A 24144-nucleotide genomic window follows, 5' to 3' on the forward strand; every position below is an offset into this window, starting at 1 on the left:
AAAGGAAACTAATAGGAGTCTAATATCACCGACTTCCATTGCAGTTTGCAGTGCCCAATATGAATACCTACTACAACCAACAATGTTTGATTCAATTTAACAGAGATGAGATGTGTTTACCTGTGGTAGATTGATAAGGTTATTTCTGATGAGACAGTCAACTGCCTCGAGGTTGTACTTGAGTTCCTCCCTGCACTCGGTGAGGCAGCAGGTGATCTGCTTGGTGGTCCACACGTGGCCGTACACACGCGCGTCCTCCAGCAGCTTCAACACGCGCAGGTGCACGTCGCGGTAGCGCGTCATCATCTCCACGTGGTCGCTGCTCGCGCCCGGCTGTACGATGTGTCCGTCCAGGAGACCTTCCACAGCCTAAAACAAACTTATTCATCAGTTTTTCCGATTCTCGACTTCACAGTCAGGGAAACTATTAGCTCACAACTCCTGCATGCAAATATGTATTGCTGTTAACTGTGCGTTCTTTGCGGAGTAGACTCGACCTCTTTTCTTTAAGTACACCTTTTATAGGTTTATGACAGTTCAATTACTTAAATTTATAATGAACATGATTGAGCAAAATATATAAAATATGATATTGTTAGTGTTACCTTCTGTAATAAAGTACATCCGGATACAATGTCTCGATTCCGTCTAGCCAAAATAAGGCACTCGAGTAGGGAGTGCATATTTGCTGACTGTACTGCCAGAGACGCTACTGCTATTGAGTTCGCTAAGAAGACCTCGGCAGCCGTGATAAGAGTGCTCATTTCGTCCGTGCCGTAGACCTGCGTCGGGTTCATGACCTGGCTGAAAGTCAGCTGCGGGATCTGTTCCTGCTGCTGTTTGGGGATGAACATGCCGGCGTCGCGGACGGGCATGAAGCCGGGTATATTGCAAGCAAACTCTTCGTAAACGGCGATTTGCATATCAGTCGGCCCGCCAACGCGCAATCGCACGCGTTCTGGGATCCTCTCTGTCTGATATGTCAAGACAATCGGGTCGTAGTATCGTCGGCCTTCCTGACGAGCGATTTTTCTCATGTCGTAGTCGTTCATTAGTCTTTTGTCGAGTTCGGGTAGCGCCTTTTCGACTGCCGTCTTTTGGATGAAAGCGCACGCTAGTTCCATATTTTCAGTAGCGAGAACTGCTGCGGCGCTATCCACTATCTCCTTCTGAAATACATCAACATTAGTTAAAAGGTAAAGGTTTTATAACGTAATAAAAAATACAATATCCTTAAAACAGTATAGTACCTGTTGGGGCGTCGCGGGCATCAAGGCCGTGACAAAGGCGGCTTTCAAGTTGGTGCTAATGGTGCTGATGATTTGTTCCCTGCACGTTATCATTGCCATACCCGCGGTGAGGTTCCTCGTCATGTGATGAGCACAAGTGCGCATTCGGACTTCATCAGGGTCAAGCGCGAAATCTTTCCTGATGATTTGCTCACAAGTGGTCAGCGCATATTTTATTGATCGCTCAACTACGGGATGAATCCATTCTTGGATTGACCTTTCTATGGCAGGCTTGACAAATTGCTTTAGATGCGGATAGTTTTGGAAGAGAATGATGTGTGGATTGAAGCAAATTTTCTGCCCAAATGCAGATGTAGAAGATACATTAACATCCAAGTAATTGAAGCGAGGCTCAGGCAAACCAAGCACCCCGATCATGCTAGGATCGTTAGCCACGAGGCCGCTGGTCGGCGTTGGGGCGGTGGCGGCCATGTCTTCCTGCGGCAGCATTGTAGGCTGAGGAGGCATCAGTTGCATCTGAGCAGTCGGAACTATGTTTTGGGTCACTGGCATCGGGTTAGTCACTTCCTTATTTGGTTTTGGTTGCGAAAGTTGGAACTCGATCAATCTTAGTTTGTCTGAATCTTTAAGATATATGGAAGGCTTTAGATCTGCGATATCAAGGCTTAAATTTTTGCAAAGTACTTCTATTTCGAACTTCAAATTCAGCTTGAGATCAGGCTCTTGATGTAATTCAGCTAATGCGTTCATTAGAGCCATCGTCCAGGGATTTGGAGGTTTGAACACTACGCTTTTTGCACAAGACTCCAAAACCTTGGCCACAAATGGCACGACGTACAGAAGCTCCTGCTGTCCTTTGTGATAAGCTTCGAGAAGGAGTGCTTTGAGGTCAATGTCCACGTGAAGAATGGGCTGGTTGCGGGCCAGCGTCAACATGCCGAGCCAATGCCCAAGGTTCTTCAGCAGCGAACGGTCAGAGAAATTTGCGATTCCTTTGTCGGAGCGTAATAATACTTTGATGTTTCGGTAAGTTTCTTTTGTGACCATTTTGTTCACGTCGCGTATTTTGAGAACGTCAAGGAAATTTGAATACAAAGCGTGAAAGTTAAGTTCTATCGACGCTCTCTTCATGACCAGATACTGCGAAAGCCATGGGAAGTATTCATCTGTGATTATTTCCTTGAGCTCTTCACACTTTGTTTGCAGGTTTAGCTGGCTGAGATTATTGAAAATAAAAGCAGTTTTGTCTTGAATAGCTTCAGGCGGTGCATTTATTTTTTCTTCCTTGTCTGTGGCAGTCAAAAGAGTGTCAATGTTTGTGGCGTTAGCGATAGAGGGTCGACTCCCCATGCCACCAGCGGCATTAGTCACCTTCGATATACCGGAAATCGCCGACGGCGCACAAACAACGGCCCTGAAACAATATAAGTTAAATCAAATAACAAAGTAACATAGCATTAATCATTTCAAGGAAATTGTATTAATAGGCCAGTAGCCTTCCTTTTGTGAATATGAACATTATTAGCAACATGCATAACACAGGGCAGGTAGTAACATGTTCAAAATAATAAATTGAAAGTAACCTGTAAGGGGCAGACACAGTGACCACTGCACTCTGAGTCAGCATGGCCGCCAGGCTCGTGGGCAGCACAGCTCCCTGTGGTTTAGTAGGAGGCTCTTGGCTTTGCAATCCGAACTCGATGTATTCTATCAAGTGTGGAGGGAACTCGCAAAAATGAGGTATAGCTCTAACATGCTCGCAATATTTGTGATAGTCTTTAAGACGAGATTTAAATCTATCCAGAGCAGCTATACCGAAGTAGTACATTTTGGATCCCTCTGGTTTCCTCAGAGCTTCAAGCACAAATCGTAAAGCTAATCCCAGCGAAACGTAGCTTGGTACTAGTCCTTTTTCTATGATTCCTCCAAAAAGTTGAGCAGTAATGTGCAATTCCTTGTCTGGATATTGAGGGAAAAACTTGTACTCTTCAAACAGGTTACGTAGCATACATGAAAATACTTCCCGTTCTCTTTTGTTTGGAGATTCTTGGAATTTCTTCAACATATCAAGTACTTCATCTATGGACAACGTTGGATGAGGTGGATGGTTGTAGATTCTTTGAAAATATCCATTGGCTTCATCCTCAATTTCTTTGGAAACATTCTGCATCATTTCCGGAAAATGTATGGGATCTGGAATACGCGGTTTGTCCATTGCAGGCGCTTGGCCCATTCTAGCCAATGCTCCCATGTTAGCCACGTTCGTGTTGTGCTGTAAGGGCATCATTGTGAAAGGACTATTAGGTCCAGCACCCATAAGCCGAGAAGGAGATCCCGGAGTAGTAACTAGAGGACCGAGATTACCGGGCATAGCAAAAGCCGAGTTTGCCGGAGCGCCTAAGTTCATACTCGCGACGGTTGGGGTCAAAGTTGCTATGGAATCAACATGCGGGGTAAATAACTGACCGCCCAAGCCAGCAGGATTGAAGGGAGTTTCCAATACCCGTGTGTGAGTTGGTCGAGCTATACCCGCAATGTTTTGACGCGTCTTGCTAAGTATCAACGTCTGACAACTACTAATCACATTGTAGATTGCTTCTTGTAAGTCAGGTTGAACGTTGGGACTACAGAGCTGCAAGCAAGCTAACATAGTAGCGATAGTTTCGTGCGGTAGCTGCGCAGCCTTCGGAAGCTGCTCTTCCGGTCCTTTCCCAATAACCTGTGGACATCTTCTTTGTAAAAACTTCACCATAGCCGAAACAAATGTCTCTCCATGGTCTCTTATTTTGTCAGTCAGCCATTTGTCGAGCTTTAAATATTCACGTCGAGAGGCCAAACAGGCCAAGTCAATAACGAATGGAAATGATTGTACATTCAATAAAAGAGATAAGGCTTTAAGATCTTGTGCCACATCTAAGATTCGGGATAGCTTTGATTGGTCACTCTCACCTCTTATGTACCAATCGGCCATAGCATGCATTATTATGTGCTTTATGTTAGGATTCTGTGTATGCCAAGCATGGTGTAATATTATTGCTGAATTCGGATGGTTACCCAAGAAAATCGGTATCAGCGTTGTCAATAACTCTTGTCTAAAGACAGTTATTGGTGGACTTATTTGCAGTAAAGCCAGTAGCAAGATGTCAGGACAATGCTGCAAAGGAAACTTGAATAACTCATGCACTTGGACATAATAGTCGCGGTCAGCGGCATACAGTAACAGTTCTACCAAGTATAAACAACGCCAAGTAGCTATTTCTTTGTTATCTGTCTCTGGAGGTGATTTTAATAAATCAATTGATACTGGATGAAATGGGTGGTCTGCAAAACTGAATATATCTGGATGTTTGAGGATATTACTGATCAAGCTAAGCTGGCCCTCTAGATTAGTCCATCTACGACAAAGATATTCAACAGGAAAAATATTTGCGGGATATCCTGCACTCTGAAGGCCCAATCTTAGGATTGTGAATAACAAATTAAGGCCTTGTCTATCTGGAACAATAAACTCGGGATGGTCGAGTTGTAGAATTACTTCTTTCCAGTTTAGGTTAGAAGCCAGCTCTTTAAGAGTCTGAACAAAAACTTCAGCGTTCCAAGATTCCCCATGTCCATGTGTAATTAGATCCTTTTTGGCTTCGTGTCCCATCCAAAAATTTCCTGGTGTTTGTATTTGCGGGCCCTCGGCCGTAGCGTGATATCGAACCATCATCGAAATAACCCTAGCCACGTCTATCGCAGTGGGCTCTCGAGCACCGAAGTTTAACATGTTGTTTTTGCATTCCTCGACGGATGCGGTGAAGCTGTAGCCGATATCTCGGATTATATCTGCGAATGAGTTGTCCATCATGGCTGCGGTCATGTCGTCGGCCGTGGTCATCTCCTCTAGGGGTGTCTGTGTATCGTCGGGATACAGCAATGGCGCGAGTACTATGGGCACTACTTCGCGCGGAAAGTCACTTCGTAATCGTTTTAGAAACAAGTCCTTAGTCACAGCTGCCAAACGAAAATTTTCGTGAGCGAGACTAGTCAGAAGATTTTGCAAAACTTCAGGGCTGCATTCCTGAAGGCCTGCACGTTCTACTTGATGTCCTCGCTCTGAAAGATAAATACGATACACATATATATAAATAAATAATATACATATAACGGCGAACTTCTTATCAACAGCTGTATCAGTTGAAATTTACACAAGATAAATGATTTAACTTCTATGATTCATTTAGTGTTGTTAGTCTTAAAGACTTTCAAACCTTATAGAGTCGCAAACCTTGACGACGTTCGAAATTTGAAGACACGAACGTTGAGGGTTTGAGCTGAAATACAACTGTATAACTTAAACTGTGTGTCTTGGTTCTAAACTCAGAACCACAACGACTTAAGTTTTTTATGAGCTCTCAAGAGTAAGTCTAAGACTCGGGCCTATTGAAAGCTCAAGCCACCCGAACCTCGAAGGCCTGAGTTAAGCGTTAAGAGCTCAAAAAATGAGCACTCTGGGCATTAAGAATTATTATGTAATATGTATTTATTTAGGAATATTATAAAGCTATCTATATGTAAGTTGCGAGTTAGGACACAGATTAACAATACTCGTACATATGAAGGTGAGACTATGGATTGGTAGACTCATGGATTGGTGTTAAATTGAGTTTGTTGTTATGATCGAGGACTGTAAACCCAGTTATTGTAACTACTCAGACAGTCTGTCAGTTAATGTAACTGGGTTCACAGTGGATAGGTATGTAGACAGTATAGATTTCTCGTGATATACTTATCAGTGCGAGCGAGATGAACTGCGACGCGCACAGCTCGCTCGCTCGTTTTTGAATCCTAATAATATAAAGTAGAGTGAGTTCAATAGCTACAGACACTGTCGTCGCCTATCTTACCGAACCGAATATTCGGCCGAATTGTTTATAAATTGTGTGTGTAATTCTCAACCAAAAAGTACCACATTGTCGCTTATGGATTCCGAGATATCGATGATTTTATAAATCAAGTCGAAATTTACGAAATTTTGTTTTGTTCAGAAACACGTCTCTAGACACTTAAAATAATTATGTGTATTGTACAAAAAATGCAATTTCCAGCGGTAACTTGAAAAAAAAACACGCTTAAAGTTTAATGACTAGGGTACCTCATTGTCGATCATCCGTACGATCGACAATCAAGTACCCCAGTCGTAACTAAACTTCTTATTAAGAAGGAACGATATAAATAAATGTGACGGTACGAATTCAAACTTCACGATCATTACTGCTGCAGTTTTGCAGCGCGGCATTACTACCGACTGCATTGCTGCCACATATGTCAAATACTAGTCTCTTTGAATAGTTTATATCTTTTTGAATAATGATCCTAGCGAAAATTTTTATGAAATCTTCTTATAGGCAATTGTATGCAGATTACTTATAAATACGATTTTTTTTACCATATGTTAAACATTTTATGTATATTTATTTTTGCAATGTGCCAGTTTACGAGTTATTTACGAAAAAACTAAAAAGGGACTTTAATTATTGATTATAATTAACTTTCTCGATTTAATATCTTTTTAAATAATGATCCTAGCGAAAAGTGTTCCACGTGTTTCTTGTAGGAAATTTTACGTCATTTATTTATGCATAAGTTTTTTTTTGCAATGGGTCATACTTTATCAATTGTTTACGAAAAACAAATACAGTGAAACTTGGTTAAGTGGGACCTGGATAAGTGAGAAACCTCTATAGCTGGGACTCATGGTGCGGTCCCGACACTTTAGCATTGAATTACCTCTGTTAGTGAGACAAAACAAACCTCTATAACTGAGATTAGTATTTTGGATTTTATAGTCACATTTACCTCTATAATTGAGACAAAGAGTGTATTTACCTCTTTTACTGAGACTATAATAATAATAATAATAATAAAATACCTTATTGTGCACTACAAAGAAACATACATGTTACAAAAAAAAAAAAAAAGGACATAAGTAAGTAGGTAACAACAGGCGGACTTATCGCTAAAAAGCGATCTCTTCCAGACAACCTTCAGATAGCGATTCAGTGGCTAGAAATAAAGTTATTGGGCAGTGCAAAACCACATAAGTGTAAAGTTTATAAAATAAGTAAATAGAAACTACAAACAATGAGAAATAAACTACATAAACTACATATATTATATAGGCAACAATAATACACTACATATACCTACACAAAATACATAAATACATAATGAGTAATCAAGCAAGAGAAAAATAATGACCAGGTAAGAAAAAGATATGAGTGTAAGGAGCATGACTAAGAGAGAGATAAATAGTGTTCTTTTAGACGTGTTTTAAAAATGGGTAGGGATTGAGCACGTCTTATGTCAATGGGCAAAGCATTCCACATCCTTACAGACTGGAAAGTAAAGGATTTGAGGTAGAATTTAGTAGACGAACGAGGAGGAGCAAGAAGGAGATTCTGAGAACACCTGACAGACGTAAGAAAACTAAACCGCTTTTTAAGGTATTCAGGAGTATTGGGACTATATTCACAAGAATACATTAGTTCAATTGTTTTTTTAGAATGTTATAGGAATTGACCTCTGTATCTGAAATAACGTCAATGTATGACCTCTATAAACTCTTCTTTTATTAATTTTTACTCTACCCACAAATTACGCATTTGGTTGATTGTGTCTAAACGACTTCAAGTTTCATTAAGTGGTTAAAACTATAGAAACTAACGAAAGCTAAAGTTTTGGTAAGTAACATGAAAAACAAAAAAATAAACCATTTATTATAATGGTGAGACGCAAAGAAGCCTTTATCAATTTTAATATGACAAAATCTATCCTTTGTAGAATCATTCAAAATAAATTTAAATAATATTACAACTCATATCTACGTAATGTTCACAAAATAACTCACTAACCACCTCTATAACTGAAATAACCTCTATTCTTACCTCTATTAATGGAACCCTAACTATAAAAAACTAAAAAAACGACCTTTAAACTTACCTAAAACTACTATGAGTTAATGGCAAGACGTACGCTAGCGACACACAGACATAAAAAGTAACACAAATAAAATTAAGACATAACTGCACCAATATAACCTTTACACCTTTGCACCTTTGGAGTTGCAGGCGTACATAGGCTACGGATACTGCTTACCATCAGGCAGGCCGTATGCTTGTTTGTCACCGACGTAGTATAATATTTATTGAAATAAATGCATATATGTATCTATAAAAATTATTTCCTTTTTATTTCTTGACGTCAGCACTATAGTGCCTCTGCTAGGCCCTAGGCTAGCTTTAAATTGTATAACAACATTGTATTATGTAAGTGTTGTTTAATTTTAAATTGAGTTTATTAGAATATGTCTTGATCACATAAAGCGACAATGTGGTACCCTAAGATTTAGTTAAACTTTAACCCAAAATTATTAGTTAGTAACTGGCGAAGTGAATCGTTTCTTTTATCCAATTTGAATGTTTTAATAAGTTACATATTTATAGCAGAAATAAGCAATTATAGCTTTCATTTTGAGAATAATATGCATGCGGAATAGTTATTTCTATAATATTACGAATAGCGACAATGTGGTACCGTTACTCACTTTCATACAAAAATTGTATTCAAAGTACTAAACTTCGAAGCCATGTTTTTAATACAACATCACATTATTTTTACACTTTTTGGTTATTTTTATGCATAAACTAACGTGTACAATGTTTGTTGACATCTAATAACGTTGATTTTATGTATGATTTATAAGAACGAAATTGTTTTTTTTTGTTTAAATAAAAGTTCATTTAACATTGTGGCTGTGTTACGTGTTTTTTTTCACCCTACATTATAGACGTGCAAGGGCGATATAAGTTAGCCGAGAAATTGTCCATTTATGCCATAAAAAATATTTTATTTATATTTCACGTATTGATACCCTACGTGCTTTATTTTATAATGTCTCAATTATATGTTAAATATTAGAGATTAAATGCCATTTGTTTAGGAATATAATCATTAAAGAACCTTTTAAAACCGCTATCTCCATAACTGCGCAATAGAACTTGGTTTTTTCAACTTTCCAACTTTAAAATCGAATATCTCAAAAATGTACATTTACATGGTAAATTTTTAAAATATCATAAAAAAGTAAGTCCTAAACTTAGAGACCTGATTCATTTCGCATATAAAAGAGCATGTTTTGAACTAAATGCTTAATATTCAAATAATTCTACGGATTAGTCACTCGCGCGACTAAAAATACGTGAGTGTAATCCGTAGAATTATTTTAATTAGTATGTCTCACTACAGTTTCAATTCGATTAAATGCCTAATAGTCAATCTGTCTAAGAATGTCCTCTAATATGCTGGTAGCTATAACTCAATACCGACAATAAGTTACCTTTTGCTTGAGCATGACACATACCTATCATTCTAAAATTCTAATGAATAATCCATTTGAAAACACTACATTTCATTAATGTCAAAATTTTTCAATAATGTTAATATTCAGAGGAAGGTGGGGACTACGTTTGTATGGAAAGTCGGTTGCGGGACGGTAGTCCACTTTCGTCTATAATTCAATTTTAACGGACCTCACCTTTTATATACTGAAATTTTATGTCAGCAAGTGTGTTTTAATGCCTGATTATGTACAGTTACATACACTATTTTATCTACACACATATTATAAACTTTCTTTTATATATTCCCTAACACAAAATACAGCAGTAAGCAGTAGCAGCAATAAGTATTGAGCATCTTTGCGCGGTTATGTGGTGGCGTCACCGAAATATTTTTATCGCTCATTTTACACGCACCTTTTCCAATTGTTACTTTAAAAACAAAACATATTCATTGTATACTTAAAACTAATTAAAAGTTAACTGTACGTCAAATGGCGGTAAATGAAAACTTTTTTTCAGGCATGTCACGCTGTCGTAGTTTTTTTTTTTTTAATTCACAGACAAGTTAGAGTCGGGAGCCTATTTCCGTATCATTCGATACAAACTAACATGCGAGATATGTCAAAATTTTAGCAATTGACATTTCATTTCGAACAAAAAGGCATCTCGACGGATATTAGAATAGAGGTAAAATCGAATTGCTTTTTTTTCCGTGATGTTCCAAATTTGAATGTATAACCAAATCGCTTTGATGCAGTTATGAAGCAATTACATCATCATCACAGATAAGAAATTTGTTGTAACAAAACAGTTTATCGTAATGTTAGCCATTATTTACGGATTTTGGAGGCATCATAGAGGGTTTATGATATGTCTGTAGATAAATATAATTAAATAATACATCTTTGGGTAAGAAACTATATTTCTCTTTCGCTTAGTTTTTGAGTAATTGTAGCTTTTGTGATTTTAGTGAAAAACTGTTTTTTAACTTTCGGTCCTAAAATAGTATCATCTAACTATATGGAAAAGAAAAAAAACGTGTAGGTGCTATACCTATGAAATAATTTAGTTATTTATGTTTTTTAGAAAAACATTTTTTTCTACTTTGTCTTTATGTTGGAGCAATGTTTTTTTTTACTTTAGGTAGATGCACACTTATGGTGATTAACAATCCAAAAAAAAAGCTCAAATAGCAGGAATTCGGAGATATTGCATTTCTAAGGATTTGCTAAATTTATTTGGAAATAGGGTTGTCACATCAGAGTTAAACATTATAGCAAGATTTCAGATATTTTTATCCTGTGCTATTAGGGTCTTTCAATTGTACCTTTATAATTATAAATATTAACCAATTGAATAAAGAGGAACGTTTTGGTGTGTACTTTAATTTGACGGCCGGTCAGTTGGTAAGTGCATAACACAACAGTCATGATGTATTCATGTATTTATGTGTATGTATGTATAAGCCTAATTGAATTTACTGTGGGTGTAATGTCGATGTGCAAGGCAGTGAAATTTGTTTATTTATCTAGTGGAACAAAGGGTTTTCGGTCGACAAGATTATATTATTTTCGTCTGGGTGCAATGTAGTATCATTGGTAGAATATTGAATTACATTTTCCAACGGTTTTAACAGAGACGTGACTTTTTCGGGTAGAATCAAAGCCTTGTTTTTTTCGGGAGTCTTAAGCGAAATATATGGATCGGAAGACTCCAATGCGCGGTGGACAGCTCTGTTATAGTAGTTTTCCGATATAATTTGCGCGTATAATGTTCCCTAGCGCCTAGTTCCGTAGCGCCAAAACTTGTCGCGCGACTCGCCTGCTTGCTCTGAGAGCATACCTATACCAAATGGCCTAGCTTTTATTATTTGACTCCCATGAATTAAGATTTGGTGCAAAGACACCGACATATAACACCATTTATATTTTTTTTACATACATATGTATTTCGCAGCAAAATTTGCACAAAATGAATGAAATTTATCAGCATCAATTTCAAAAGTAGTTGATAGTATAACTAATATAGTATGTTATGTAGACAGTTAATAAGCCATTGTTTAGTTTCTAAAATATCCGCAAACGTTTTTCTATCTAACATTAAGTCCCCCGTTGAAGCCCTGAAGGACATCCCCCAGCAGAGTGGGTTAGTTCCTGCTGAGGCAAAGTAGCGCCATGGGTCTTTGCCGGCTCCATGACGCCTCACCCCCGCTTCTCCAGAAATCACGTATATATATTGGGTTTAAGCTTTAGCTTGACGAGGGCGGACCCCTTCCCAATATCCCATGATTTCCTTCATCTGTGTCAATGGCGCTCGACCTTCTATATATATAGTAGTATAATTAAGGAGACAACATTAAGGAGACTTGACTATTGGATGGATTCATCAATCAGTTCAGCGACTTGCACGTTAAAATTTTAGTACGCTTCTTTTTTTTATATTAAATCAACTTATTGGGATTTATTTATGACTGCCAACATTCAAAGATCTCATACTATTTAGCTATATAAAATACAAAAGGTCGAAAAATATTAACGAGGTATTTATGTGATAACCGGGTAGCCAGGGAATTTGACAAGTCTGTAACTCGAAAATCCTGCATTATTTCTGCACATATTTTTTTTTTTTTTAGAAAACTTGGCATTACAATGATATTATTAGACTATCAAAATATTGCTCCAACGGTACAGTTGGCTGAAAAAATAAAAAAATGCAGAATTTGACTATTTTGCAATTTTTGCGGCCAGTAGTCTATTTTTATTTTTTTTAATAACAGGACTTAGTCAATTTTAAATGTTAACATAATTCATTAAGCTTATAGCTAACAAGGGAATTGGAAATGAGATATCGAGGTTCTATGGTTTCCATAGATATTTCCATAGATTCTTATTAACTTCATTACTAAGCCAAATAGAAGTATAGTTTCTTCCCCAAAGTTGTATTATTAAATTATATTTATCAAATGAAATCATAAAAACACATAGCCGCAACTAAGGCATAATCTCACACTATGCATAGGTCGGCTAGAACATTGCTGTAGTACCTAGTAACTATGGCAATTAACAGTATGATTCAGCCCTAGGTACGAATATTATTATTATTCTTCATCCGTCTTATTGTCATAACTTTTTCAAATAAATTAAATTCAACTGTAATTCGTCATGAACATGATAGTAGACTAGTTGTGTTCGAGATTGGTATCTGTATCTGCTATCTTTAAAGCACCTTTTTTTATTTATTGTTGTACCAATCCATTAAAATTACTCTTTTGCAATCAAATTCAATAATTAATAAGCTAATACCACAGAAAATATAAATACTAGTCTAGCAGATAACCATAAACATTTCTCTCTCTTTTCAAAGCCGGAATAATAACGAAATATTTATTTCTTGTTATGCTAATATAGATGGGAATAATATACTTTTAAAAATGTATATATATTTTTAATACTGAATATACTGATGATTATTTCAACTAATGTAAGTAAGCATTATTTACTCCAAATTGGAAAAAGTAATGTTATCATTGTTAATGCTATCATTAGATGGATAAATTGCTTAAATATAAATAATTACAATAAAACAAAAACAATAAGGTACAAAATGAAACCTGATGACGTGGCGCAACCCCAGACTTCATGTCGCTGTGTTAGTTTCGAACCCGACCGCATACAACGTTCAGCGGCACTACTTAATCTGCGGTCGGGCCCGGTGACGTGTATTTCGGCTACGCGTCGCCAAGCCCGACTTCGTGTCGCTGAGTTCGAATGGTATTTCATAGAAACCAGTTGTGACGCAGCGATCGGCGTCTGCGGTCACCTCACATGGCCGGGAATCAACTAGAGTTGTACCTTTAGTAGCTGTCAGAAAAAGACTGCGATGTTAACCATCACCTTCCAATTAACCTACTAACTATTCTTCTACCTACCTACCTTGAAAACGGTTAATAACTACATCTTACCTGCGTCGAGATAGCACTGCACGAGTTCTAAAAATCTCTTTTTCAAATGTTGCTTTGCAAGTGATACAATTTCAGGTTTTGACGAATTCTTCCTCAAAATCAATGAAAAGGCAACATCCTCGGCAGTGGTTAGCTTTAGCAATCTTGTAAGCCGGGTGAGTAAAGTGTTTGATGGCTTTAATATCTGAAAGGAACATTACAATAGAAGCATAAACAAATACTGGCTAAGAACTAAATACAACTAGTTTAAAAGCATTCAAGTTATTGCTAGTTACAGGTTGCCCAATAAACTTGTATTTGTGCGTACGGCGACTCCAGATTAACGTTTGCCACCCTGAGCAGTACAGTCCAGAGCAGTGTAGGTACAAGTAGTAATATATCTTAGTACCTACATATATGTGTGTTGTCTGTTAAATCCATTGGCCTCCAAGCCAGCTGCAGTTAACAAAATGTTTTTCAATACTTCTTATAAAACTAGAATATTAATGTAATGTTATTTACACTAAATCGAAGTATATTAGATACTTAAATATAAATGATATAATATATATATTATATTCATCCTTAATAATGAATTTTTGTGTTCTAAGCCTAATATAAATGATACGTTAAAAGGCTGTAAAGTCACACTGTTAAGATTAAACATAATGCATAAGAATACTATGGTGATAATTGAACAACAATTGGCGTTTATGGGCAACTTATAAAATCGAATGCTCTGTAACTACATCTAACTAAGCATTTGCATTTATTGATTACCTTTTGCAATGACCGGGGTGGGTTATCAACCAAGCAACAGACTACGGTTGCTTTGCCGGGGTGGTTTAACAATGAAGTCAGATGCTGGGAGAGAAGAGAGGCGTGAACACTACTGCCCGCGGATGACGATGACCTGTCAGTGTCCCAAGTGGTTTTAGCTGCTTCTGCGAGAAGGCACCTCAGTAGTTGATTTTCAGCTTCCAGGCCATATAGGTTCACAAGCTGTTTAAAAATAAAAACATAATAAGGATTACTATAATCATAACAAATATGAATAAAAAGTTATATACAGCATACTATATATAACTTTTTATTCATATATATTCTGGTTGCCCAGTTCCAACCATTCTTACACATATTAATAGACATAAATTGCAGTAAAATGGCATAGCATTTTCTTTTGTCAGTATGAAACACAATTATGATTTTAAATACTACATAATAAAAGGAATGAATAATTCGCTGAGCATTTGTATCTCATAGTTAAAAAAATATTTGCTTGGCACAAATTAATATTCTGTAATTGTTTGCCTCAGTAAAATACCCAACCATAAACTTCTTGACCATACATCAGGGTTTTTGGTGTGGGAATGTTTTACTCTAGCCAAAAAACAGGTATTAACTATAAAAACCGATACTATTTTAATATTTCTAGCACATTTGGACCTTACTGTCTATTTTTAATTCATAGTTTGGTAATAATTTAACAATAAATAAAGTTATAAATACACGAAAATATTCCCACACCAAAAACCCGGATGTAAGCTCTTAACAAATAGAAATAACGAAAAAACTTGCTATTTCATGAATTTGTAAGTACATATTATATTATATCTATTAACTACTATTAGACTACAAGAACTTTAAATACTGTCATTTCTTAGTATTTTTTTCATACCTAGTATACACGTTTACGTTACGTTTTGGCAAATGTATGTTGTAAAATACATGCATGTAGGCAACATAAAATTAAGAATGACAATGAGGTAGTTTTAACTATGATATTTACATTTAACATTTTATTATTTTATATGTTGTGAATTCTTTGTTGCCCGAAAATAGGACTGGTATACATATACCTTAACAATATAAAACTGATATTCAAATGAGTGTTAGCATAGTATAAACAAAAAACTATTATTACTGGTGAACAAAAAAAAAACAATTACTATTTTTGCTTAAAATCTTTACGTTTTGTGAATAAAGTTAGTTCCCAATACGCTGGAGTCTTGTTTGGTCAGATTCTCGTATACTCTCGAATTGCGAAACAGGAATCCAGCGAATCGGGAACTAACCTTGAGTATTATCAGTTTAGATGGACAAATATACTGTTTTAATGTTGTAGCTCTTTAAAATGTCTATCTCCCATGTCTCCATGGGCTGAGTTATTTTTATAATACAATTACTGATTATATTACCAAATTCTTACCTATTCAAGACTAATCTGATCTACACTTTGACATACAACAAAATAAGTTACCCAAGCAACCTCACCCACAAACTACAACTGCAATAACTGTTGACTGTGAACTTCTCAACACTCAAGGACACATTTAAAGATTATTCAAGGTTCACCACACATTATGTAACACTGTCATAAATAAATTATAATAGTTAATTAAATCAATACAAATTAGGCAGTGGCAATAAATATGTTAGTTTTGGAATTGATTGTATAGCACACATTTTCAACAAAATTAATTATTTACTTCAACATTTTAAAATAATCATATAAGTGTAAACTTTTTTATTTCTAAACTATGCAAGCACATGTATAACATAACCATTAACCATTTATTTGACGCAAAAAAGGGAATCACTGGCGTTTTTACCCAACTATAGCAGCAGGGTAATGATTGGTATTGTTGTATGTTTTAAGCCCAGACACTAAAATGATGGTTTGATTAGCCAATTTACTACCTAATCATCCTGGTTTTCAGTCATTTCAGTATCTAGAATATTAAAATAAGCTTTAGTGAGTTCAAACTTTCTTGGTGTTGAAATTAGATCAACTTACCCATTCATCTTGAATCTGATTAGAAAAAAATGGAAAAGTCATGGTAGTCAAGTAAGTTTTTTGTACAATGTTGAATTCAGGATTAACAAGACAATGAAATAATGTACTTGTGTTTGTTTTTTTTTTATTAAATTTCAATTCCCGATCCCTAACAGAATTATAAGCACCACCACAGTATTAGTGAGGTCCTATGAAATAATTAGTATATGATTGGATAAACTTCTTAGTGTCTCTTTCTAGTGTAACCATGGCATTACGGTTTTTTTGTCCCTTGGTTGGACAACCCTTCTTGAAATCCTGAATTAAAGGTATTTAATGTAATCAAACATGCATTTTTGTGGTAGTTTTATGCCATTTCTATAAAAGGTCATCTACTGAGCATGTTAGTAAATCATCAACTATCTATTTGAACAAAATGTGTCAGTGCTGTCCCTTGGACAACAGGATAGAATAACAATACAAAAAAGTTAATTCACCAATATGGCATTGTGGCCCACAATAATCGGAAATCAAAATACATTATTGCTGCAAATTTTGCCCTCTTCTTGAATTTCTTAAACTTTCTGGCCCCCATGAAGTTAGTTTGCCCACCTCTGCCTTAAACACATATACCATGTCTTTTCAAAAGAGGCGAACTACAAATGAGAAAATGTGGCCACGTATGGACAAGAAGATATTACCGTAATTTTTCATTTGATGAATATAAATCAATCAAGAAGAAAACTACTGAAAAAATGTTGCTGTCAAGATAGTGTCATGTTCTGTGCTGAATTGTAGAGTAAAAAGGCCAAATAATCCAAGCAATTACTAATTTTAGAGGCAATTACCATAATCCAGGCGAAATTTAATAAATAACAAATAACAAAAAAAGCCCGCTTACATGATCCATTATGTTTTTCTTCCATAATCAGTTAATATCATATCATTACTCAATATTCAAGATAACTTTGTGTAAAAACCTAAATTGTTACGTTATGTTTAGGCTTGACAAAATGATCATATGACTAGTTGATATACCAATATAAACATATTTTTGCACTAGAAATAATAATTTTCAATCGAATTAAAATAACAATGATTGTTGTACTTTATTACAGATGCACATGTTTAGCAGTCAAATTGAACTACAATGCTTGATTTATTCCTGGGAAGTATTGAAGGACCTTGATCCTGACTGTACCCTCAGTTACATGTTTCATTATTTGTGTCATTTGAGCAAGTCCCACATTGTTGCTTGCCATAAGGACATTTTGACAGGTTATTTATAGAAAGATACATGCAAACCTCGTCCTTATGGTAAACAAACAAAGTTGGACCTTTGACTAGACTTCAACTCATTTAATTATATCCGTCCGCTCTAAAGGGAAATTTAAGATACAAAAGGCACTAATAGAGTCCAATAATACTCGTATAAATAACATTTATATTTAGATAAACTAACGACATTTGGAAAAGCAGTCAAAACTGATACATTATTAATATGTTGTAACATGACATCACTAGTTTTGATCTCAAAAAAGAAAATGTACGCAAACACTTGCATTTCATATTTAGTAGCACTTTTGTAGTTTGACAGTTGGTTGTTCTTTGCCATTCTATGTATGACTGAATGACTGTATGATTTAAGGTAAACCAACCAAGTCTACCAATTTCTGTTATGTTTTTCTTTATATATAATATTTTGTTGTATAATTCGTTTACAGTGTATTTTTATTGATTTGATAAACCATTTTTCAACCTATTAACGGCATTCGCAATGAAGATTATCAGCACACAAACAAAGTCGTAAAAACGAATACAAGGAACAAAACATTATGTTTAGTACATATGATTTTCTGATTCAATCGTAGATGAAAAATATAGCTCAGAACAGTTTTCATAATAAAATAAATTATAAGGTGCACTTGACCAATACATATGTATGGAAACACAATATTTTTGCAATAGGATTTAGCTCTATAGGTCGAATTATACAATTTCTTAGCACTCTTACCTGATTGAACAATTACGTCACTAATTGCAATGATACAACACAAAATAGGTTTCATTAAAAGGACATTGCAACTGCTTTCCCAATAAATCAGCGTACGAATAGTCGTTATAAATGAATTATTACCAAATGGGCTCGTGGCTTTCCGTACATGACAATATGGCGACATTAGAAAACAAAGAAAATGTTCAGAGGTTTAGACGAGTTGCCTTACCTTAGTTAACTCTTGACTAGTTTGCTTAAAGTTCTTCTTACTTAGATTTACGACAAGATAATTGATTTGCGATAAGCTAAACGTTAAAGAGTCCAGGTTCATAGTTCCATTAATGCGAAACCGAAAGCTTCAAACACGTTTGAAGCTTTCTCGATTTTTGGCGGATTACTACAATAAACGTGTGTTCTTTGAGAGTTTTTTTACGAAATAACAATAAGCCTAAGGCCAACATCACCAATAATATTGTTCACTTCATTAAAATCAACATAATTTAACACCCCACACTGGAAAAATTTCCGTACTGCAATTTGCACGATGACGAAGGCACTCGTGTCTCGTTCGTTTCGTTTCGCTAGGTTCGCATTCGCAAGGAGGCGAGGCATTCATTCAGTCGGTTGGTCGACTCACATAGCAATAGTACCAACCTGCCAAAACTACTGGTGTTGTTACTATATGTAGTCTGTCAAGCCATTTCCTACAGTAGAAAAATGCTTAGAATTACAACAAGATAATTGATTTGCGATAAGCTAAACGTTAAAGAGTCCAGGGCTATAACCGTGAAAATCGAAGTTCGTCAATTGCGGGCATTTTTCTCTGTCACTCTAATTACGTTTTAGTGAGAGTAAAAGAGAAAGATCCCCGCAATTTGCGAATTTCGATTTTCGCGGTAGGCCCCCAGGTTCATAGTTCCATTAATGCGAAACCGAAAGCTTCAAACACGTTTGAAGCTTTCTCGATTTTTGGCGGATTACTACAATAAACGTGTGTTCTTTGAGGGTTTTTTTACGAAATAACAATAAGCCTAAGGCCAACATCACCAATAATATTGTTCACTTCATTAAAATCAACATGATTTAACACCCCACATTGTTACTGTATGTAGTTTGTCAAGCCATTTCCTACAGTAGAAAAATGCAGCAAATTAAAAAAAATTGGCTGCGAAGTTTCATCGTCCCATACAAAATTTGAAATTTGCGCCTATGTTTACAAACAAACTTGTATGACCGGTTATATAAATTTATTTAATATTTTTAATTAGAGCCCCATCTAAACGACTACGGCTACAAACTAAGCTACCGGGCAAAGGCACCTTTTAAAGTTTGGCAAGCTATTTCCATCAGTCAGTAGAAACGGGCGGCAAATTTAAAAATCTAGGTGTGAAGGGTTGCCATACCATAGATAATTGGAATTTCGCGCCTTTTTCTAGAGTCAGACCAAGCTAACATGGCAGTGATTTTGATAGCTCATCTGTGCAAGTGTTATTTAATACGCTTTTATTAGGTCGACTTGTATGTAACTAACTATGTAATGGAATCTAAGGTAATTAATTTAACCATCTTCCAAGGATCGTAGCGTCATGGAAATTGGCAGCTGTATGTAGTTCTGATGATAATACAATAATATGGTACTGTCGAACTGATCTGATGATGGAGCCGGAAGATATGAACTGGAACTTCATGATAGAACATCGTATCATAGCTGTGTTTGGATTTGTTAAAAATGTCTTGTAATGAACTTTGACCACGATTAGGTTTCAAGGTCAAATGATGAGGCCGGAAAGGTCACGTAATGGACTTTGAACACGAAAGCGTATTTTTCTAGAGTTTTTAAACTATTTATTTATTTCAAACATCAAACTTCAATGAAATTATGACGTTTCAAATTTCACCGTGGTTCTGTAGAAAGCGACCATCTTCTTATTTTTGTCAAAGTGACTACACCGTAACTCAGTGGATTTAGTTGCTTTCAGCATTGATAAAAAATCGGAGTTTGTCTTTTTCTGCATAACTACGGTCAAATTAATAACACTTGCACAGTCTGCGCTATCAAAATCACAGGCGAGTTAGCCTGGACCAAAGAATACAATACTCACTAGGAGAAGAACGTTAACTGCATACAAAATAAGGATTCCGTTTTTTGCCATTTGGCTACAGAACCCTAAAAATACCCCATTCAAAACTTCGTTTCTACTAGTGGCACTCTCTTTGTATCTCAAAACTAAAATTGACTACTGGTTTAGCCTGGCGGGGTTTGATAGGTAGTAATCCAGTTCTAGGTAGTGGACTGACTCTACTGACAAAGGGTTTGCTAGAGTATAACTCTGCATGGCATTTGCGATAAATAAGTCATTTGGAAATGTCATAATTAATGTTAAATCATTGTTTAAATTTGCCGCTTTTTTCTACTGTCGGAAATGGCTTGCTAGATTATATCAAAACGTAGTGATTATATGCTCTTTGGATTATATAGTAAACACCCCATGATGGTCTGGCACCAGTAATGGGACGGTATACACAAATCCTGTAAAATTAGTATTTAACATCACGTTCTACCATAAACAAGAGCAATAGAGCTGCTTGAGTTTAATTTTGAATTGATATTTATTAGTTTGAAAATTAATGGCGCTATACATCCCATGATTGGAGCAAAACAACATAGTTTTATTTTGTTTATAATATTGAAACTAATTGCAGCGGCTTTGATTAAATACATACAAAACATAAAGGATGAATAGGACATTCAACTTTTAAGGTATAAAGCGGATGAAATTTTACAGGTGTCGGTAAAATATCAAAAACACACCAAATTTTCTCTTAAATGACTGTCCCATGATCGGTGACCAAAACTTAGTGTGACCTTGGATAGTCGAAAGCTTGGTTGCCAGTTGTGTAGTATGGGCTTTATTTTCTTAGAATTAACAGAAAAATATAGTTCCAAACCGTCAAATTGTAATTAATGTCAAAATCATATAAACGTCACACTTACTTCGTTGTGCTTTTTGCAGTGCAGTAGCTATAGATTTTTCTGTGCGAGTTTCGCATGTGTTAAGTGAGTTATTTTTGTGAATATAAGTTTATATCATTTACATCCTAACTTATACAAAAACAAATTACCTGTATTAATTTGCTTTGTTCCTTCGTATTAAAATTATATCAAGCGAAAACGATTGGTAACCTCTTAAAATTCTAGATTCTTCGAACGTTTTAAATTGATTTTATTCTTAATTACAATGTAGAAAGGCACAGATATCGTATTAGTGATTATCTGTTTACCAAATTTTTATTTCTATTGTTATTAATCGTATGTCTAAAGTCTCTTAGGTCTCTTGCACAGTATTATATAATGAAGTCAAGTACGCTACTTCTATTCCTCATACCTACCTACAAGAAAGAAATGCACTTATTAACGTAATTTAACATGTACATTGTTTGACTTTTTAATGTTATGACCACATTACACTAAATGTCAATATTATCAATTTTAAAGTATATTTATTCAGATATATTATGAAAACTACTTTTGTTGTTACAGTTATATGGCGATACTCAAGTTCCTGCAAAGGAACCTGGTGAGCATCTCATTCCCGACTCTCACCGCGACTCTTATTTGGCTGGACTATAGTCACACCAAGAAGTGGAAAGCCTTCCAGAAACAAAACTAAAATGGCATTGTTTGGTATCACAACCCGCTATGTCTGGTTTGCGGTTCCATTAACCGGCTTCTTGATTGGCAAGTTTTTGGACGACCAGGAGACATTGAGAATGACCAACTTTAGAGACAAGTCTTGTTTGTATGGTCCCAACAAAAAGGAATGTGACCCACCATCATGGCCCTGAACTACATCTCTGAAACATGTAGCTTAATGTACTTGTATCAAATATAGTGTGTTTAAAGTAAGTTTGAATTATTAATTTCAATCCTTTACTTGTGTCTTATTTCATTGACAACCATAATTACATAATTTAATGGAGCCCCTCAAATGACACCATGTTTAAAATGAGCTTTGCTTGTAGCAGTCATAGCTGATAACATTAATTGACTGTTATGTAGCAAAAGTGTCTACTTGCTGGTAGTGAATCTGTTAACCTTTTGAACGCCAGATGATGAAGGAACATGCCGTGCCCCGGACGCAGGTGATCACGATTATTTAAGCGAAATTGAACTTTACGGGGTCCCGCGTTAGTCCCTATTCCATTGGCGAAACTGTCGGCTGTAGCCATCGTTGGCGTCCTTGGCAAGTCTTTCAGATGTCGGCCACAGCCAACAGTGGCGGTCAAAAGGTTTACTTCTAATACACAAGTGCTGCAGCAAACATGTTAAGCAGTTGGTCATCAGTATCAGCAATAATTCTGTTCAAATTCAATATGATTAGGTGGGTCCACACAGAGCAATCATATGTGTGAGGCAATTTCACAACAAAAAAGCCAGTGTAGACATGCCTCGGGCCGGTTTGTGCATGAGGAAATTTCCTCGCACGTTTGCTCGCTCTGTGTGGACCCGCCTCTTTGTAAGCTTATGATTGAATTCATAATCAAGTTTTTACATAATTATTATTTCTTCAAAATTAATTAATTTAGTGCCACTGAGACATGGTTTTGAGCATAAAAATAACTACACCACTAACGCCAATGGGTCTTTTCAAGATAATGCTTTTTCTACACCAATAGAACTGACTAGACTACTGAGAGGACATTCTGTGAAGCTGACATGGACGCAGAGATTGATGTCCACGTATCAGCTATAAATTGCCTGTGCATTCATAAATAATAATAAAATAGCCAGGTCCACACAGAGTGAGCATACCCGCGAGGCAATTTCGAGGCGGCGCGCCCGGGCGAGGAAAACGCATGCGCCGCCTCGGCCGAGGCACGTCTACACTGGCCGGTTTGTGCGTGAGGAAATTACCTCGCGCGTATGCTCGCTTTGTGTGGACCCAGTCGGGTCCACAACGGGTAATTAAATAGTCATTTAGTAATATTAAAATTTTATCTAGGTAGTTTAAGCATATGGATCAAATCTAAAGTACCATACTTAAAAGTAACTAAATCACACTGAAATTAAAGAAAAATGATCATAGCGTATTTGAATATTCATGTGGAATGAGCGTAAAAACCCACAGATTATGATGGTTCCAAATAAAGTTCAACTGTCTTGGTGCCAAATATACCTAAGTCTGTAGTCTATGTTTTACTTTCTTTGGATTTAGCTTATTTAACAACATGTTTATTCTCCTGGATTAGTTTTGATCTGTTAATATTGTACATTAATACAGTGAAACTTGGTTGTGGGACTTGGGTAAGTGAGAAAACTTAATTACCTGTTAGTGGGACAAAGGAGACCTCTGTATCTGAGATCAGTCCTGTCGATTTTTTCGTCAAACACAATGGCTATGTTTTAAACATTTTGCTAACTTGTCTTTCTTCAATTTTATTCTATTATTGAGATGCTGACAACTTCGAACCCCTTGAACGAATACCTATGTAGGAACCAAATAAATTTCCGTTTCGTTCTTAGTCTACCCGCTAATTTCGGATTTATGAGTTATTTGAACTTAAGAGGCTGTCAATACCTAAAGCGCGCACACTGTCTATTTGTATCGGAGTAAATGAGATAGCACTGTCGCATGTTACTGGGCCTAGGCAAGGGAATAATAAGAAAAATATTTAAATAAAAAAAGTGGATTATTAGTGTAATATTTTACTCAACCACGGTTTAGATATAAATGTTTTGAAATTGTGATTTTAATTGCAGACCCATAAGTCAAAACAATAAAGACATAAAACCGTTT

At 36.0% G+C, this 24144-nt stretch overlaps 2 protein-coding genes across 5 annotated transcripts in view; one reads left to right on the forward strand and one right to left on the reverse strand.

Moving 5' to 3' along the window:
* The window catches only part of LOC133517879 (CCR4-NOT transcription complex subunit 1), a 41683-nt gene extending 17745 nt beyond the window's left edge, over window positions 1–23938 (reverse strand). Inside the window, exons 1-7 of one of the 3 annotated variants that reach the window (XM_061851360.1) lie at window positions 23674–23938; window positions 14355–14576; window positions 13596–13779; window positions 2834–5348; window positions 1251–2664; window positions 606–1169; window positions 121–369 (exon numbers count right to left, since the gene is read on the reverse strand). In XM_061851360.1, coding sequence (XP_061707344.1) covers window positions 121–369; window positions 606–1169; window positions 1251–2664; window positions 2834–5130 — 4524 coding nt within the window. In that variant the 5' untranslated portion in view covers window positions 5131–5348; window positions 13596–13779; window positions 14355–14576; window positions 23674–23938. Of the gene's footprint in view, window positions 1–120; window positions 370–605; window positions 1170–1250; window positions 2665–2833; window positions 5349–13595; window positions 13780–14354; window positions 14577–18575; window positions 18928–23673 lie in introns of those variants that run through there. The other 2 variants (XM_061851352.1, XM_061851344.1) reach the window with 2 other exon arrangements.
* LOC133517896 (uncharacterized) lies at window positions 21258–22253 on the forward strand. 2 transcript variants are annotated; one of them, XM_061851372.1, is made up of 2 exons: window positions 21258–21404; window positions 21888–22253. In XM_061851372.1, exon 2 carries the CDS (start codon window positions 22019–22021, stop codon window positions 22190–22192), a length of 174 nt encoding a protein of 57 aa, XP_061707356.1. In that variant the 5' UTR covers window positions 21258–21404; window positions 21888–22018; the 3' UTR covers window positions 22193–22253. The 2 variants fall into 2 exon arrangements, with proteins under 2 accessions (XP_061707356.1, XP_061707363.1); XM_061851379.1 differs by lacking the exon at window positions 21258–21404 and adding an exon at window positions 21507–21525.
* Window positions 23939–24144: the final 206 nt, after the last annotated feature.

The sequence above is a fragment of the Cydia pomonella genome, chromosome 1, assembly GCF_033807575.1.
Source record: "Cydia pomonella isolate Wapato2018A chromosome 1, ilCydPomo1, whole genome shotgun sequence".
NCBI classification, from domain to species: domain Eukaryota; kingdom Metazoa; phylum Arthropoda; class Insecta; order Lepidoptera; family Tortricidae; genus Cydia; species Cydia pomonella.

What these genes read in the sequence shown, in the direction of transcription:
- LOC133517896 (XM_061851372.1), top strand. Translation starts at nt 22,019, where the DNA reads ATGGCATTGTTTGGTATCACAACCCGCTATGTCTGGTTTGCGGTTCCA.